General features: G+C 40.7%; 2 protein-coding genes across 3 annotated transcripts; one reads left to right on the top strand and one right to left on the bottom strand.

The window, feature by feature from the left end:
• Positions 1-752: 752 nt before the first annotated feature.
• mnx1 (motor neuron and pancreas homeobox 1) lies at positions 753-2,968 on the top strand. The gene is made up of 3 exons (XM_076291249.1): positions 753-1,239; positions 2,355-2,515; positions 2,684-2,968. The coding sequence occupies exons 1-3, from the start codon at positions 753-755 to the stop codon at positions 2,966-2,968; spliced, it is 933 nt and encodes a 310-aa protein (XP_076147364.1).
• Positions 2,969-8,202: 5,234 nt separating this feature from the next.
• Positions 8,203-18,314, bottom strand: nom1 (nucleolar protein with MIF4G domain 1). 2 transcript variants are annotated; one of them, XM_076290229.1, is made up of 12 exons: positions 17,112-18,314; positions 16,917-17,029; positions 16,278-16,415; positions 13,912-13,969; positions 13,441-13,764; positions 12,749-12,859; positions 11,970-12,140; positions 11,350-11,471; positions 10,940-11,072; positions 9,712-9,843; positions 9,159-9,268; positions 8,203-8,880 (listed from the first exon to the last, which is right to left on the bottom strand). In XM_076290229.1, the coding sequence occupies exons 1-12, from the start codon at positions 18,087-18,089 to the stop codon at positions 8,703-8,705; spliced, it is 2,568 nt and encodes an 855-aa protein (XP_076146344.1). In that variant the 5' UTR covers positions 18,090-18,314; the 3' UTR covers positions 8,203-8,702. The 2 variants fall into 2 exon arrangements, with proteins under 2 accessions (XP_076146344.1, XP_076146343.1); XM_076290228.1 differs by having other exon boundaries at positions 17,109-18,314.
• Positions 18,315-18,383: the final 69 nt, after the last annotated feature.

The raw sequence follows: 18,383 nt of genomic DNA on the forward strand, positions 1-18,383 counted from the left end.
CCATTCATTTGGTAAGTGGTCGAGTGTGATCTACCGCACGCACAGCATGTTACATAATATTATATGCCCATTTATTTAATTTCAATTTTATACTCATTCCATTAAAACAAAAATATTGTCCAAATACATTGTACTGAGACGTGCCTCACCACATGTGTTTACATTAGGGTAAAATGGCAGCTGCAAATTGAATGGAAGACATCTGGGAAGAAATACACATTAAACTCTGATTTAATAATGATAATAATCTGACATCTCCACGTCTGTACTTTACAATCATAGTTATGAGACCATGAGGAATTATGTGTGTTTGTATGTTTATATACTGTGTTCACTAAAGCTTATGCGTTTGGGTATTGCCTGTTACGTTCAAGACACAGGCCTGAGCTAATATAATCACATTTCTTTTCTGGTTCTTTGAAAGCGTACAGTTAAAGTCTTATAGTGGATGGCGCAATGAAATTGAAATGCAAACTACCATTCCCCTCGAATCAAGGGGGACCTGGTCTATCAGCACTTACAGCTCGCTGAACAAACTGGCCGCAAAATGCACTGTAAACACTCCATGCGTTAGCCAATGGCTGCGCTCCATTGGTGAGGGGAACAACCAATCATCGCACGATTTGCCAAAGGGAGTTAGGGGACACAATTTTACCAGACAGCTCAACTTTGAGAAGTAACACGACAGCGAACTGACACGTCTTGAAGAGCAGACAGTAACACGTCTCCAATCTGCTTGGACCACTAACCAGATGGAAAAATCCAAAAACTTTCGCATCGACGCGCTTTTGGCCGTCGATCCGCCGAAAGTGCAGACATCACCGCTAGCATTAGTGACCTCTATGTCCTCCTCATCTCTCTCATCGTCCGGAAGCGTCAACGGTTCCGATCTGAACACCAGCACAGAGTCTCTGCGGACAGAGAGTCCCTCTCCTCCGAGGATTTCTTCTTGCGGGTTGATTCCAAAGCCGGGCTTTCTGAACTCTTCACACTCTAGCATGGTGGGACTTCACTCGCAGAGTAGCTCTATTCCCCCACAGGCACTGTATGGGCACCCGATGTACTACTCTGCAGCGGCGCTGGGTCAGCATCCAGCCTTGTCCTACTCATACCCACATACCTCCCACCACCATCACCCTAACGACACCCTCAAACTCACTGCAGGCACGTTTCAGCTCGACCACTGGCTTCGAGTGTCTACAGCGGGCATGATGCTGCCGAAAATGCCCGATTTTAACGGTGAGTGTTTATGGTTATTCATGGTCGTGTTCGAAGCAGAAATTATGAAAGGGTGTAATGTAATGTTATGTAATTCATGTTTACGCACGTAAACCTTTAAGGCACTCCCTCTCATAGTGAAGGGAAATACGTTTTCTTCAGCTGTCAAATGTTAAACAATGCTCACACCAACACAGTGTGTCTTCAGTGCTGAAATTATGCTTTAGCCTGCTGCTATACATGAATGGCTTTAGTCTTGCTTCTAATGTTGCATGAAGTGGTTTCAGACATCACATTAATGTCAAAGTAGTATATCTTTGCAGGACGTTTAACATATCGTTTGGTTTCAGACATCACATTAATGTCAAAGTAGTATATCTTTGCAGGACGTTTAACATATCGTTAGACTCCCTAAATCTGCTAAAACACTGCCAAGAAAAACAGGCGTTTCAGTTATGACAGAGAGGGGCAGCAGGGAATCGTTTTCTGATGGGAACTAAAATGGACAGATAATGGACAGAAGGAAAGTGGCGGAGGTGTGCGAAAACCACAACTCGCCAGCTGTTTGCTCTCCAGACACTAGCTTTCTGTTCCGCTTGGCTGAAACGAATTCGTTCAGAACGAGGTGGCAAACAGCAGTCCCTTTTTCTAAACATTAGAAATATAACCTCTGCACTCACAACAGGCCGTGGCAAATGGAGCATGTGTGTAACTTTGAGTAGCCCTGATGTAAAGGCTACATCATGATGGACCACCATGCTAGTCTGGCACTACATTGTATTGTTTAGTTTAAAAATGTTTGTTGAGATGTTAAAATGTAGGTATATATTCGTGTAAGTTCCCCAATATTGGAATTCAATAGCCTAAGAATAAACTTCGAATATTTAGCTGACCAATGTAAACCAGAGTGTCATTCAAGTAGGCCACGTGAAAACATTGCGTTCCATAATAAAATAGACTACTAACGCGATCATTTAACTCATGCAGTTTTTTGAAAACCGATGCCATTAAAACAAAAAAAGCTACGCCTATTATTTGAATTCAGAGTCATATCACAGATATTTAGCCCTCCCTTGTCTTTATTTCAAATTCATATTAATAACATACCTAACAACTGATTGCTTCTCTGTTCTTAGCCCAAGCACAGTCTAATTTGCTGGGAAAGTGCAGAAGACCAAGAACGGCGTTCACAAGCCAACAACTGCTTGAGTTGGAGCACCAGTTTAAACTGAATAAATACCTGTCTCGACCTAAGCGTTTTGAAGTGGCTACTTCTTTGATGCTGACAGAAACACAGGTAAAACGCCACGGTTACTACCACATTTAGGATGACATTGAAACCTTTCATGTTCTGGTAATATGATTAAGTAGTATATTAAATCCTTTGTTCACACCCACTCACTGTCAAAGAATAGCAAACATCAAATCTTTGAGATTTTTAATGTAGGCCCATCTGTTTTTACAGGTAAAAATATGGTTCCAGAACAGACGTATGAAATGGAAGCGCAGTAAGAAGGCCAAGGAGCAGGCAGCGCAGGATGCCGAGAATAAGAAAAACACGAAGGGCGGTCAGGACAAATCCGACGGACTCGAGCAAACGGATTATCAAAAGGTTGGCACTAAAAGCAACAGAATAAGAGACTTCAGGGACAGTGACGAAGAGGAAGGGGATAATTTCCTCTACAACTCTTCAGACTGCTCGTCGGACGATGAGAGAGCCCAGGCCAGCGACGCCAGCCCACACCCGTGAGAGCCCATTGAGTAGACCATAGGAGTTTTAACTCTCATTCTTTTCACTAAGGACAATGACATTGCATGTTTAAACAAGCTACAAACGCCACATTTAGAATTTACTGAGATACTCTGGAAAATGTTTTGAAAAGTGTCATGTGGCGTTCATCAACTGTGGTAGAAGTATGGCTTGTGCACTTTGCAGAGCCTGTCACCCTGTCGCTGTCGTGCAATAACATGTCAAACTGACACTGAGATGGTATGAAGGTACAACACATCATTGTTTGTACATAGCATGTTTACTTGTGTAAAATGTGTTAGCCTTAACAAAATATGAGTCATAGAATAGCAATCCAAGTAATAACAAATCTCCTCTGTATACTGGGATGGTTAGCAATTCCGCCATATTTTACCACGATGAATATTGTCAGTAGTATGGGAGATGTTGACACTTGGTAACCACTGCGTCCTCGGATTAATTTTTGGAAATTGTGGTGTTTACATCCGTAATGTCACCAACAGTTTACTGTGCAGAAAATGTAATGTGTTTATTTTTGTATAATGTATTTATAAAAATGACCATGCATGGTAAATTATTGTTCAGAGTTACCCATGATGGAGACAAATAAATTTGTTTTATAAAATGCTCAAAATTTTATTCTGTCATCGCCTGCACAACATCTTCTGATAATTCAAATTAACAACCAATGTAGGAAACGTTGAATCATCGTGTAGCCTATGATGCACCACGTGCGTAATTATGACTCCTGTGCACAGTGCTATGCTGTGTATTACAACGCAGCATAGAGTAGCCCTATGCCTTTTGCGCATATTTTGTGTTATTTTTGCAAAATATGCCTACAATAACCGTTTCAAAAATGTAATCACAGATAAATGTGAGTAAATGATTAAGATCGTGTCATCACTTTGCCTGCATTTAAACGGTGTCAATGGATTGCTCGGGTCATGGGAACCGCTGTTTATAGCGTTGTCGAATCCGTGCAAATGTGAGCAGAGAGCAAACACAACTCCGCTGAGGACCAGCAGAAACATTTCACACGAGGACAGCAATGGGCTCGCATTAATAAACCTTGGATACAGTCTCATCAATCTTTGCCTGATGCATGCAGCCGCCGCAAGCATTTTTATTTGCTGCAAGTCACTGATCGCTGCTAAAGAACAACTGAATTAATTGTATCCTTCAAAATGTACATCGATTTTCACCAAGAAACACATACAAATATACCTTAAAATTATTTTGCAAATTAATAAAAAGGGTAATAGTGAATGAAGATTTTAAAATGTATTGCAAATAAAGATGATATAGAGATGCATGGCTAAATAGGGTATCATTGTGCATTAGATCATGCCGCCTAAATGACAGTGTTCAGTTAGCCTATGTTTTGTCTACCTTTTAGACCTGAGTGGCTTAAAACTTGATCATAGTGGCAGTGTCGTTCGATTAGGCCTATGCTAATAAATGCTGGAAAACGCATTACTTAACCAGGACGTGAAAAGATCATAATTAGGCTAAAGGCAGCATCGCTCTGAAACCGACACAAGCGTTCATTTTAATGGTCTCGGTGGCAATGTAATTGAGGTCAATTTAGCACAAAGTGCATTTCCGCCTTTATTAATATCGGTCAGCTTTATCTGGCCAATAAACGTAATGATCTATTTGTTCTTTGCCAAGAAGTACTCCTCCAGATCAATTAGAGCAAATTTAAATATAATCACCACCCCATCCTACTCAGCTTGGGGGCAAGGAGAACAATCCATTTGGTCAGTTTGGAATAGAGTAAAATGTCCGCTCTTATTTGCCTTTTATTGTTGTGATCCGTTTCAGTTGAGGCAGTCCCACTCCATTACTCTCCAGAGAGAAGTGCTTTCTAAGCCCATTTCCTGTGCGATTGCTTGGAATCTGAGGGGTGGTGTGGAAATGCATGTGCTTCCACAAAACTCTCTGATGAGACAGACTGGAGTTCTGTTTATTCATGCTTATCTCCTTGCCCTCTTTAAGCTCTCCTGGAGTTTACATGTCCTGAGGTCATCTTTGGGTCATGACCTTTGAAATGGTTTCAATCTAATGGTACTTTTTGTATGAATGATTTTTATATTTAAAAAAGGCTTCACTGATTTGGCACTTCAATGTCCTGCAATATCTCAGAGTCATTTCCAGGCATTAATATACTTAAACAAACTAATGAGCCAATGATGGCAGTCCCTGGTGAAGTGTTCCCCTATTAGATACTAAGGTACAATGACAATCCCAAAGGCCTATCGGTCCTTGGCAAGTCTGTGTTCTACCTTATATGCAAAGGAACTAGATGCTGCTTTAAACGTCGTTTTCCTCAGGGATGGTTTGCCCAGGTGTGGGAAGCACAAAGAGAGTCCGTGGCGTTATCAGCTACCTCCCAGGTATGTCCCAGTCTCAGGACAGGTCTGATCACAGGGTGAGACAGAGGTGAGAGGGTGTGATCATTGACGGGGAGAGGAACAGGAAAGCCATCAGCTGTTAGACAGACCAAATATAAGAGGACCTCCATGCTTTTGTGTACCTTCCATATCTAAAACCTGTAACATACATTATTAACCATCCCAAATGGCTATGATCAGATAAAGTCCATGCAACAGACATCTGTGTGAAATCTCCACCCTGAGCACAGAAGTTTGTTTCTTTATCCGTCCCGACTGAGCCTCATTTCCATGTTGGGCTGATTCGAGTCGTTTCACTCTGAGCCGTTATCAGGTCTGGGCGGCGTCTGCTTCCCATTAAAGGGTGACTGGGGGGTCAATATCAGTACTAGCCTGAGGTGACTACACACACCCAGGTAGAACACACACTTCCAGACAATAGCTACAGCACATTCAAGTTCCCATTCACCTGTGTGTATTTGTTGGCCGATACTCTCCTGTGGAGGGTTGCTCCTCCCTCACACATGCTGACAATGCTGGCTTTGTGGCTGTCAAAGGCCACAGATGTGGGAGCTACATGGGCCTTGCTACTGTGTGTGGGAAAATGCTGGGCCTTCATCTGACCTCTGGGGGTTATTTTGTGACTGGTCAGTTGGCCGTGTCCAGCGATACTACAACTTGCTTTTATAGCTTGAGATTGTGTAATCGTTGTGTCATAGGTGGCAATTTTCTTTGGAGATGTTATAGAGAAGTTATTTTCTAGTGATGCCACTGGTCATCTGACTCCAGATGTTTGAAATCATATAATTTACAGTTGGTGAATGATGGATGAATTCAAAATGACCAACAGTGTCTACATTTGGTCATTTAAAATGACTAATGGTGACTACAATAGGCCTAGTTTTAGTGTATTACTTTTACTTAATACATGTAAAAAGAATAGCCACTCTTTAACACGTGTCCATATGACATTAAGGTGTGTGTAACATATGAAATGTGTTTTGGGCAGACATAGGCCCAGTGGAATAAGTGCAGGGCAATGGCAGTCTGTGCGTGAAGGGGAGCCATTCAACGTTCACTATGGTCAACCAATGAACCATCTCTGGGTCAACCATGTGTTAATTCACATCCATATTTCCTGTCATGACGTGTTGTAAGTCTCACCTGATTAATTGCGAGGTAGATATAGCAGAGAATGCAGCAACTAATCGCGTCACTGACAGCGCGCTGAGAACAGTCAAGGCAAGTTAGGCAACAATTCGACTCACTTGGCGGACCTCAGGTCGTCTTCGCTGTGACCCTGTTGTTCGTGGCTAACCTTCTGACCATTCCGTGACTCAGATTGATATCAACTGCGGCAATGTTGCTAATTAATAATTGCGGGCATCGAATGTAACGGCAATACTCTAGTATGCTACGAATGGCCGCAGAGTTGGTGGTGTCGGGGCAACGCACTCCACCTCTAAACGCGGAATCAAAACACCGTAATTCATTTCACAGCGATGGCGCATGTCTACCATCCATGTTTGCGTCTCCTATCTAACTGTGTCAATAAGATTATGAACAAAGGGTAAAAAAGTTGACTAAATACACACACGTCTGGTAAATGGGAGCTCACACACATGAGAAAGGTCAATGCCTGTCCAAGAGTTATGTTTACAAAACCTATGGCAATTGGCTGTGATGTATGGCGCAGCTGCCAATAGACTACTGTGGCAGAGGGGAAAGCTAGGGCAGAGCACAATGAGTCTCACTGTGCTTGAGGGAGAGCCATTCACACCTGAATGGTAGGGATGAGAGCAGTTCTTTTAACTTCTATCTAGCAATGGAACACTTTCTGAAATCCTCACTAAGAACCACAGAACAAGATGTATCCTGCAAATAGGCATCTGCTTTTAAAAGGAAAGTAGGCTATAATGGACTATCTGAACCTTGGGACCAGAACATGAAAGGATGTTCTTCAATCCTGAGTAATGAAGCAAATAAATAAGTAAAAAAGTATAAAGATAAATCATTTTTAACTAATCAACCAAACCCATAATAGACATACGTACGTATGTACATAATCAAACGTACATCATTTGGGGGCATTAAGCCAATGAAAAACACATTGCTGTGTAAGTCAGTCGACAGGTCTGAGTTAAAAGGAACATTTGAGCCCAAATAAAATGAACACATTCCTTCAATAAATGTCTGGTGCACCAGTCACATTTCATTCCGTTTTTGTGTTTCCACATGCTGTTATCATAGCGATTCATACAGAATGGTATTATGATAAATCTATAAAACAGTATACACAAGGCCGCTCACTACATAGGCATGTTTATATTAGACCTGAATACACTCAGAGGTATGAGGTTATGAGAGATAAGCTAGCTTCCTTTTCTTATTATCACTGTTGAGCATATAAAACAAACACAAAAAGAGGTATAAATTGCATACCAGACATGTCTTACGGCGGCTGGTTGTATTGAAAGCACTTATAAAATCAATGTGGGTTCCGTTCGTGCTGAAGTACCTTTAAGGCCTTAATCTTGTAGCTGTTCTCCAGTGGCCTCTATAGGCCACACTCCAGAATCTAAAAGTGCACTGATACTAAAGGACATAATACCATCTGTAAACCTAGATACATTCCTACATGCATATGGAATGTATTTCTTTCTTTGTTTAACATTTATCAAATAGTCCTAAGGCCATAAGACATGGTGTGTACCCTTGGCCAAGAAATATTTCCAGACTTTTAATCAAAATGACAGGTATTTTATCGGTTATTTCTATTTGTATCATAGCATCACTGTGTGATATACCACTGACTTACTGAGGAGTTTCACAGCAATGAATGTATGCACAACAATGTAATAAAAATATTTTCAAATATTAATAAATTTTTTGCATTTTAAAATAATTATTGAAAAACATACTTCCAGAAGGCCACATCTAACAGGAGTCAATATTGTAAAGGGGTCAATATCTGGACTAAGAAAATCAATGCATTTCCTTATAAAACTAAAGGAATAAACTACATGTCTGCAAAAGGAATATACTACATGTCAGATGACAGTTGACATGCATTATACAATGTGACAAGATACGTCCCTTACCGTAAATTAAACGGCAAAAACTGAATAAAATGTCCATTATTTACACTCCTCATTTCCCCCCATTGTAAAAAGAGCCATTAGAACTGTTTTCTGAAGTGTCTAAACAGGTTGTTTGGATAAACAGTTGTCTTTGTTCGTATGTCCTCGATGGATGAAAGACAGCCTGAACAGGGTCTCTTTCTTTAGTTCTTCTGAGAGTCTCTGTGTCTGTGGGTGCCTGGGTGGGTGTGACATGTTTTACAGTTTGAGTTTGGCCTCTCTGGCCTCCATGGCCTTGGTGGCCACTTCTGCTCGCTCGGTCAGGAGTTTGGCTTGCTCAGCATTTCCCAGCGACCGGGCATTCTTCAGTAGGAAGTGACTGATGAAAAGCTTCAAGCCCTCCCGTAGCATTCCAAGCTTGGGAATTCCCGAGATCCTGGAGAGACAAAAAAACAATGAGGGAACTGATTCTATGGCCAAGTCTACAAGCTGCAATGCCTGGGATGATTAGCACTGTGTTGACAGTTAGTTTTGCAGCCCATGCACTGGTTAAACCTGCCAATACTGGAGGTAATCTAATTTGTTTGAAGTTTGAGCACACGAGTATGATGGTATTTTTGGTAAAGCAAGGACTTAAAAACATGAAAAAAAAAATCCATGACTAACATAAAATAGAAATAGTAGATGTAGAAGCAAATTCACAAAGATCAATACCTTCCAAATATGTTCATCAGATCCTCTGGTTCCGTCTCCTTTAGGAGTTTAGTGAGAACCTGACGCAAGAACTTCACCTTTGGCTTGTCTAGTTCCCCAAACTCAATTGCCTGTAAAATAGAAAAAAGAAAGGACACAGTTAGGCTGAGCTCGAGATGTCAGATTCACTGCTGAGGTAAGCCATTTACACATAAAAGCACATTTTGTAAACTAATAGAGAAAAAACAAAGAATCATGGCAACTTTGAAATAGTTTTGACAGATAGAGGAAGGGAGAGAGGAAGCTTGAGTGAAAGAAGATAGGAGAGGAGTACACTGGACAATATCAGTGATCTAACATAGTAATTGGTAAAACCTCATCTATAAAATCTTTGTAAGCCTCAGGTACATGTCTTAGACAGGCATCTTACATGACCATAAACCTATGCAAGAACAGTAACTGACTGCACACTCAGTAAAAACCTCATCATAGCCATATGCACGCACACACGCACATGCACAAGCACCACACACATGCACACACAACCACTCATTAAAGTGTGTTAGGGCTGCACCTTGAGTATGGAGATAGAGAGACTCTTCTTCTGCAGGAAATGAGTGACCAGCTGGACTATGTTACTGAAGGTGGTGCTGGAGAGGCTGCCCAGCTCCTTGAACTTGTCCCATAGACTGAACTGGAAGGTCATCTGGAAAGGACACTCATGAATTAGAACATTACAGCAGTGGTTCTTAAACTTTTTGTCTGGCAACCCTCCAAAAAACATGGGCCAAGTCTCGCGACCCCCTTCTCTCTAACCGGCAGTTTGGTTTCGAAATGTTGTGAGATGGGCATCAAAGGCATTATGTCAATGGCAGCCTTTGACTAAAAACCTTTACGAAAATGTCTTTAATCCAGACTGCAAATCATTTCGTGACCCCTCCAATATTTTTGGCGACCCCCAGTTTGAGAACCACTGCATTAGAGCACTCATATTCTATAAAGTTAGCAGCTTAGCCACATCCACTTCACTGCTTTGGCTAAGGCCTTGCAATATTTGCCATCAGAGGATGGCCTGTAATGGCCATCATCATCTTATCTAAATTAACACCTTGAGATAAGAACTCACAGTTGGTTTCTTTCACACTGTGAGAAACAAGGATCATTTATATTAGGTGTCATTACCAGAAACTGTTTTACAACTGGAAGCACCTTCATCTCATTTTGGTCGGGAAAAGCAAACTTCCCTCACTTCCACCAGTAATACAGGGATGCCTTTTAGAAGCAGTCAGTGGAGGACAATGCTTATCAGATATCACAGTGGAGGTGGGAAAAGAATAAGGTGGGGGGTGTTGTTGCCTTTGTTGGGGTGGAGTGAAGAATACACAGAGAGAGAGAGAGAGAGAGAGACAGACTCACACAGACCCTTTATGTAGGCTGGGAACGGCCCTGTTTCAGTTTATTTTTGATATGTCAACTCTCTCAGCTCAACAATTCTAAAGAGCTGGTACTGGGACACAATATGAAAGTAATGCTGTTTTTGGCACACAGGACACAGATACCATTTGCCATTTTTATATCTTAATATATTCTTTAATCTTTTAAGTCTTAAATTTTAACCATCAAAATGAGTCATACAACTATCCCTTTAGGTAGACCCGGATTCATCTGCAACTTTTCTTGCTGATTGATCAAATTGACAAATGAAGGGATAGTATTAAGACAGAGATTGACAGTGATGGGATAAATCTGCCATTGAGGGGCAGCAAGTGTGACACGGCAGTTGTAAGCCAAGCTCTGCGTACCTGAAACCGGCGGTCGTGAGAACAGAACTTCTCTCCCAGAACGGCATAAAACCCATTAAAGGTCTTCTCCTGGAGACAGCAGTCCATGAGGACGTGCACGATCTCCCTCTCCTGCTGGTCCTTCAGCCCAAGTCTGAGTAAGCGAGAAAACGAGCACATGGACTCATACCAACCACTTCAGATGAAGTTAGAGCCACAATATTTTTTGGTGGCATATTTTGTGACCTTTTTTTCCCCCAACCATTTTTTAAGTTTGCTAATCTGACAAAACAACTAGTCAAAATTGCATCAACATTGCACTTAAAATGGCTTAGTTTGTTATGTTAGTTAAGCTAAGAGCTTAATTCATGACCACTTCAGACATTCCACTAGATTTCAAAATGTAAGGAAGACAACACAAAACAGCTTACCTTAAAAGTTTCTCAAATGCATCCAGGTAATCTTCGCTGGTCATGATGACACAGAAGATATTCCTCCTGATGTCAGTGTTCATTCTCTGTTTCCGAGCCAACTCCAGGACCTTCGTGCTAAACTGGAAGCAGAGGATAAAATACTGGATTGTGTTCAAGGTAAAACTAAGCCTGCTGTATCTGACCCCCTTTTAGAGAAATTACAGGCAGTAGCCTACATGTTGAGTTGCCAATCAAGCCATACAAAGCAGTATTGCCATAATGTAGGGAACACAATTGCTTTGTGTGTTACATCCGGATGAGACACCATGCATTTCATATCACTATAGCTGGAATTCATACAGCAATGAACACTACATTGTTTTAACCAGTGAAACAAGTTGTATCCTTCTTTTACTAAGAAACACTGAAACTATAGTATATAGAACGCCTAAAGTATATTTGAAATATATCAGCGAACATAACAAAAAAAACAGCCTACCTGTACTAACCTCTCAGTAACATATTGCCTAGAACTTCATTAAGGTTAAACCTACTCTGAACAATACATGAATATTTCAATACAAAAACACTATTTTGGTTTATGTATCTTTCTACTTCTCAATTCACAGAGAATATACCTGTCCTGCCGAGGTGGGCTGCTGTGATGTCTTGCTACTTTGGTCACCAATCATGGGCGCCCCACTCCATGATGAACCAACAATCCACCAACGTCCCACTTGATCGGCTTCCAGAAGATTCTCAAGAGAGACCCTCAGCTTCACATCACTGCCTGATGCAGTGCGATGGATCTGCACACAGGAATGGCTACCGTTAATAAATCACATTAGTTAGGTAATGACGGGTCAGTCTTGGCAACAGGCAACGTGTAAAAACCATAAGTGAGTTCTATAAAAAAGGAAATTAAAGCTATTGCCAGTAGTAGTAATTGCAAGAGAACCATCATGGATGTCCGCACATCCATAACAAACTTAACACAGAGTGAATCGATCCAATAGCAATAATTTGTAAAGATAATGCAAACACTGAAAAACATGATCACACAGATACTTATGCATTCACAACAAGTTTCCCTCATATCTATCATAGTGCTGGTACTGAGAGGGAAAGCATCAATACATCACATCAACCTTTCTGGTTGGACTTTTTATTGGCTGCACTGTAGGTGAATCAATTAGAAATTCATTAAACTGGCTGACTGGCAGCATTATTGTAGCTTTGACATTTGTTGGTGGCTCTTGGGCTGTCTAAGGAGACACGGTGAAAGTGGAATCACACTGCCCTCTAGTGCTCAAAAAGTCCACAGTCTACTACACTCCACAGTTTAAAATGGCCTATTTGACTATGATGATAACTATTACCATAATCAATACAGTAATCAAACACAGGTTTCACTCACCAGTGTCCTCTGCAGTTTCCTCAGTTTATCTACAAGCTCTGGGTCATAGCCTGGAATCTTCCTCATGTCATTGTTCTTCAGGGCCATCATGGTCTCCAGCATGAAACGCACCTAGATGTGCACAGAAAGCGCCCAAATCAGCAATGAGTGCATGAGGAAAACTGGACATAAAGAACAAAAATACATTTTATCACAACCAGTCGGCAGTGGTTCTTTTTCACACATTTCATCAACCTAGTTTAAGTGGCGAATCGTCTTAAGGGAAGAAACCATACATCAGATGGCCTGTGCTGATTATATGATTTTAGCCGATTTTGCCATGATTTTGCCGTAACCAACACATTTCCAGTGCAGTGCTCGAATATGAAAGGTCGGGAACCACCCTGAAGCAGGACGCATCGTGCAATGTGACATATTCAACAACCAGAAATGTATTGTCTGCGTAATTCCACTCCATGACCAAAACTCTAGCATATCAAGACTCTTTGGGGATTCTCCTACGACTCCAGTGTTTTGTGTAATCGGCACAGGCAATAATGTGTCACAAACCCACTCAACAACCAAATCAAGGTTTAACGATAATGTATCACAGTATGTGTAGTAAACAAATAAACGACAATATCACACTTCGATTCATGCTCTGCTTTAAAATCTTTTTCCAAGCAAAGAGCCTCTGTTGCAATCTTTATTACCCGTGTCTGATCTTTGAACTTGGCCCCTGCATCGCTGGCCTTGCGCTGGGCCTCTGTGATTAGCTCCTTCAGGGCCAAAGGGTCATCTTTCCTGAGAGCAAAGCCCACCGTCTTCAAAAGGAAGAGTGCCAGCTCAATGTCCTTCTCTGAGAAGGCCCCAACCAGCTTCCTGAGAATGTCGAAGATAAGGAGGGAGTGCACCACTTGGAAGTTGTAGAGGTGAGCCACCATTGCCACCAGGTTGTCACACTCCTTGCCCTCTCTGGGCAGCTTGTAGAGTTCAATGAACTTGCGGACCACCGTCTCCAGGAACTGTGCCCCTACCTATGAAATAAATAAATATCCATTCCTTGAATGTGTATACATTGTTACTGCATATTGAGCATTGTATAATACTTTTAAAATGAATAATTAAACCTATTGTTATTATTATAACTATTTAAAACATAGGCATCTTGGAACAAAACTTACCTCCAGGCCCACTGTGTAATGTAACACACTGACCAGTAGAATGTGTTCCATGAGAAGCCTGTTGAGTATTAAAGAGAGCATTTCTTTACCAGCTGTTACATTTTAAAACACTTCTTTCTGTCTGTCCTCATTTACCCTCTACTGACAGACATATTCCCCTATAAAGACGCAAAGACACAGTCCCCATTGTCCCCTATAGAGACAAGGCCAAGTGTCCACTGACTGGCCTCCCAAACAGACACAGACTTCAACGAGTACTGTTCAGCAGATAACTGTTCAAATGTGTTCAAATTCTATGTGCAGTCACCATATCCGGTGAACACATAAGCATATTGTGTATGTGTGATCAGATGAGCATCATGGCAAAACACATCAATTAGCGAACACGAGCATTACAGTTTTTGCCCATTGCTTACACACAGAAAAGGAAAGCTTAGACTAAAGCTTCAATACCTTAACTTCTTGTAGCATACCTTAAACACTGTGTAACCATAGCTTAAACAAATTTTCTGCTTTGCACATTGCTTGCAATTCTGCTACACATTTATTGTGAAAACTACACACGGTTTCTTACATTAGACACTTTGTTCAAAAATGACATTTCCTGTTATCATTGGGAAAACACTTCCATTGAAAATGCAAGCATATCTAGTAATTGGTAATACCCACACACATACCTGAAAACACTTACAGAGAAAACTGATCAATCAGTCTGAGGCTTAGCACTACAAATAGACTTCAGGTAAGTTATTGTGTACCTGTTCAAGTGTGTACTTTTACATTGAGTACCCGTGTACAGTTCTGTATTTGCCCCTTTACTCCCCTTTTCTAAATCCAATTGAAGAATTATTTTCAGTGTGCCAGTGAAAAGTATATGACCACCAACAACATACCTGCATGCCACTTTTGCAAGCAATGGAAGGGGCATGCAGAGACATTGAGGTGGGATCAGTTCAAGGGTGGATAGCTATTTATCCAGTATTTCTTTTTACTTTTGTTTTGTTGCTAAATTTCTGATTTGTTTAGGGAACATTCACTTACAATATTGCACTGATAACTGTGATTCTATTTTTCTTTATTTCTGTAAGAATGTTTGTTTTTTGTAAAAACGTTTGTTAAAACAAATGTTTCACAGAAGACTGAGTCTGACAAAATAACAATAAAAATGGAAACACAAAGACTGCAGTGTGTTATATAAAACATCAGTGTGTATGGTTTTGTTGCAATTACATTTTTAGAATGGATTGTGGGTTTTTTTTTTTGGCATGTGTGTTGTTTATCTCCAAGTGCTATGTCTAAGGCTGTGTGTAGAGAGTTTTGACATAATGTGCCAAATTCTGCAAAAAGTGTGTAAGCAATAGGCAAAACCTGTAAAAAATGTTTGCCATTAAAATGAACTACTAGGCAAAGACTTATCTGCAACACAATGCCAAAGATTGGAAATGAAGCCAAAAACTGTTCATTACATTTGTGAGTAAAATAAAAACACAAAATGAACCTCTATGGAGTGGGATGATTATACTAAACCCATATACTTAAACAATAAATCCCGAGAGGCCGTTCTATATCGTGAATATAGCACAGCTGAGGGGTGATGTTAGGCACAAAGTGAGTGAAGTGAAGCTGAGTGCCGTTAAACAACCCTCAGCTGTGCTATATTCACAATTTAGAACGGCCTCAAGGGGCTTATTGCTTTTATAAAACGGCTACCACATGTAGGACATTGATACATAAAATTGATACAAAATAAACAAATAATCATGAAATTTAAAAGCTATGTCATCTGCAAATGTCCATTCTTCGGCAGAGTCCACATAGAATAGTTCCACCGCTAGTAGTTTCTTATCGGAATTGTTGCTCAGCAACTTTGAATTGTAACCGTTATGAATTCTAAGCGCATTAATATAGAACGAAATGCGGTCTCAGCCATGCTATATCGGGAAAATATACAATGACATCGAATGCGATTCAACCAATCATAATCAAGGACCGGAACTATCCGTTTTATAATGTAACTTATGTATGTGGTAAGGAGGAGTGTTTTCCCCCAAAAGTGCCTTTCATGGACAAATACAAGTAAATCTATCTGGGCCAAATATCTATAAACTCTTCATCATAAAAAAAACAGACTAAATATATTTAATTTGCATTTGAATGCAAAGATCCACGGTCCTCCTTCCTGACTCCAACTATCTCACTTTCATTCACATTCAGCAAAGTAAACCTACATCCTGATTCCTGCACCTGCATCCCTGTAGCAATGCCATTGGTGATCACCTGAGCCTAATTCTGAGTTCCAACTCCACAAGGCTATTTGATAACAGAAAGAGAAAACAGATCAAAACCCACAGCTTTAAAATCAATACCTGTCGGGCATGAGGGAGGGAGAGACGCAGGCGGCCAGCAGAATATCAGTCAGGGTGTCGTTCATGTCCTTCCTGCTGCTGCTCATGTAGAGCTCCTCCAGTTGTCCACTGATAGATGCCAGGTTGGCCTCACTCAGTCTACCAATTGCAACAGAGATATCGCATTGTCACTAAAGTACTATGCCTGGGCTACAAGACTATACAAATCACTTACATCTGCTCTCCTGCTAAACCCACTTATAATGCTGTACATATCACAGTCAGATTTATCTAGTACATTTTAAATATTTCTTATGTTTTATGTACTATGCGCTTTTGTACATAAACTATGCACATTGGAGTTAGGCGACTTAACACTACAATTTACTTTGCATAATTGTATGTGACAAAACACAACATTGATTTGAAAGTATTAAGTTAATGCAAAAAGATATTTCTGCAATGTAATCACACAATATTATGTGTCTAGTCATTCAAGTCAAGGGGAAAAATAGATTTAAAAATTCTGAGATATGGGGCATATTTTAGGGTTCAAAGAACAGATTCAAGCCATTCTTTCTAAGGACATAGAGAAAATTGAGAGTGATGTGGCAGAACAGTGCCATTTTAGATAATGTAGCTCCATACTCCTTTGCATACCTGTTCACCAGTCCTTTGACAGTCTTCTTGAGTTTCTCCAGCTCCGCTTTGCGCTTACTGTCCATAGCTCCTCGTAGTTGAGGGGGGATGTACTTTCCTGATGGCAGAGTGGCCTTCGCAAACAAAAGTTTCATTATAATAACTTACAAAATGTAAATACTGACAAAGTGGGAAATAATTAGAAGGACTTACAACTTTGCTACTTTCTTCAGAAGTACTCTGTTCCTCTGAATTGAGGTTTTCTTCAACATCTCCATCATCTTCTTTAGTGTCATCTGGATCGTCCTCCTCCATCTCTTCATTTTCCTCCTCCTCATCTTCTTCTTCTTCTTCCTCTTCAATGGTATCCATCCTTTCTACTTCTCCCTCTTGTTCATCATCATCCTCTTCATTCTCATCCTCATCATCATCATCCTGAAGGGCATCTTCTAAACTGTCACCATCATCCTCATCTCCTGACATTTCTGATTCACTGTCCTCTGGGTTCTCCAAGTCACCTTTTGCTTTGGCAACAGCAGTTTCATCATCACTGTCGTCAATTCCCCCAGCACCTGAATCCAAAACCCCTAAAATGTAACCAAGCCCATCTTCAGCAAAAGACTGAGGAAGAGTCTGTTTATTCCTTCTCCTGTTGAGTCCAAGAAGCTTCTCCAGTTTCTTAATTTCTCTGTCCTCTTCGACGTTGGCATCTATTAAAGCCTGTTTATTCCTTTCGTTTAGCTTAAACTCGTATTGTTTCCTCTCCTGGGCCAGTATGTCCTTTGAGTCCACGTGTGGTTTTTCAGTTTTATTGTCTGATTGGTTTTTACCAGCATTTCGAGAGAGCTTGGTGTTTTCAGTGGCTTTTGTGGCGTCGACTTTTAAACTTTTGTCTTGTTTCTTTTCAGATTTCAGTGTATCACTTTTGGCCGGTTGCACCTTAGTGCTATCCGTAGACAGCGCATTTCTCATATGACTGTCTCTCATTTTAGCTTTCTTCATTTTACGTTTCTCCTTACGCATCTCTTTTCGACTTTTCTTCATGACACATTTATACCTTTGGTCATTATCTGTACCCGTTACACCCCCTTTACTCTCAACATAATCTTTAACTGATGTCATGTACCGCTGTAGTTTATCGTCAGAATTAAACTTACCTCCCTTCCTTTTGCCTTGTCTTGCCTTTGGTTTCATGTTTACGATAGCTATGTAAGGTAGCCTAGCTAACTAGTTTAGAAGTGTCCCCCTCTTCGAAATGCAATTTAACAGATGATGTTGTAGTTCAATTAATGTATTTCTGAGTCAGAATAACATACGTATCTCATGAAAACAGCTTAAAGGCCACCACAACGCCAGTTATTGGCAAATACAACAATTGCTGTGAGAGAATTTATAAGACATGTGTGACAGTAAGGAGGCCGCCATCACTGGACCACTTCAATTGAAGTCAACGACATTAACCTCTCATGTTATTTCCGGATATCAAGC

This window comes from Alosa pseudoharengus, unplaced genomic scaffold (assembly GCF_046254945.1).
Source record: "Alosa pseudoharengus isolate Yale_2024_CS ecotype anadromous, Long Island Sound unplaced genomic scaffold, YU_APseudo_1.1 YU_APseudo_1.1_scf_18, whole genome shotgun sequence".
NCBI lineage: Eukaryota > Metazoa > Chordata > Actinopteri > Clupeiformes > Clupeidae > Alosa > Alosa pseudoharengus.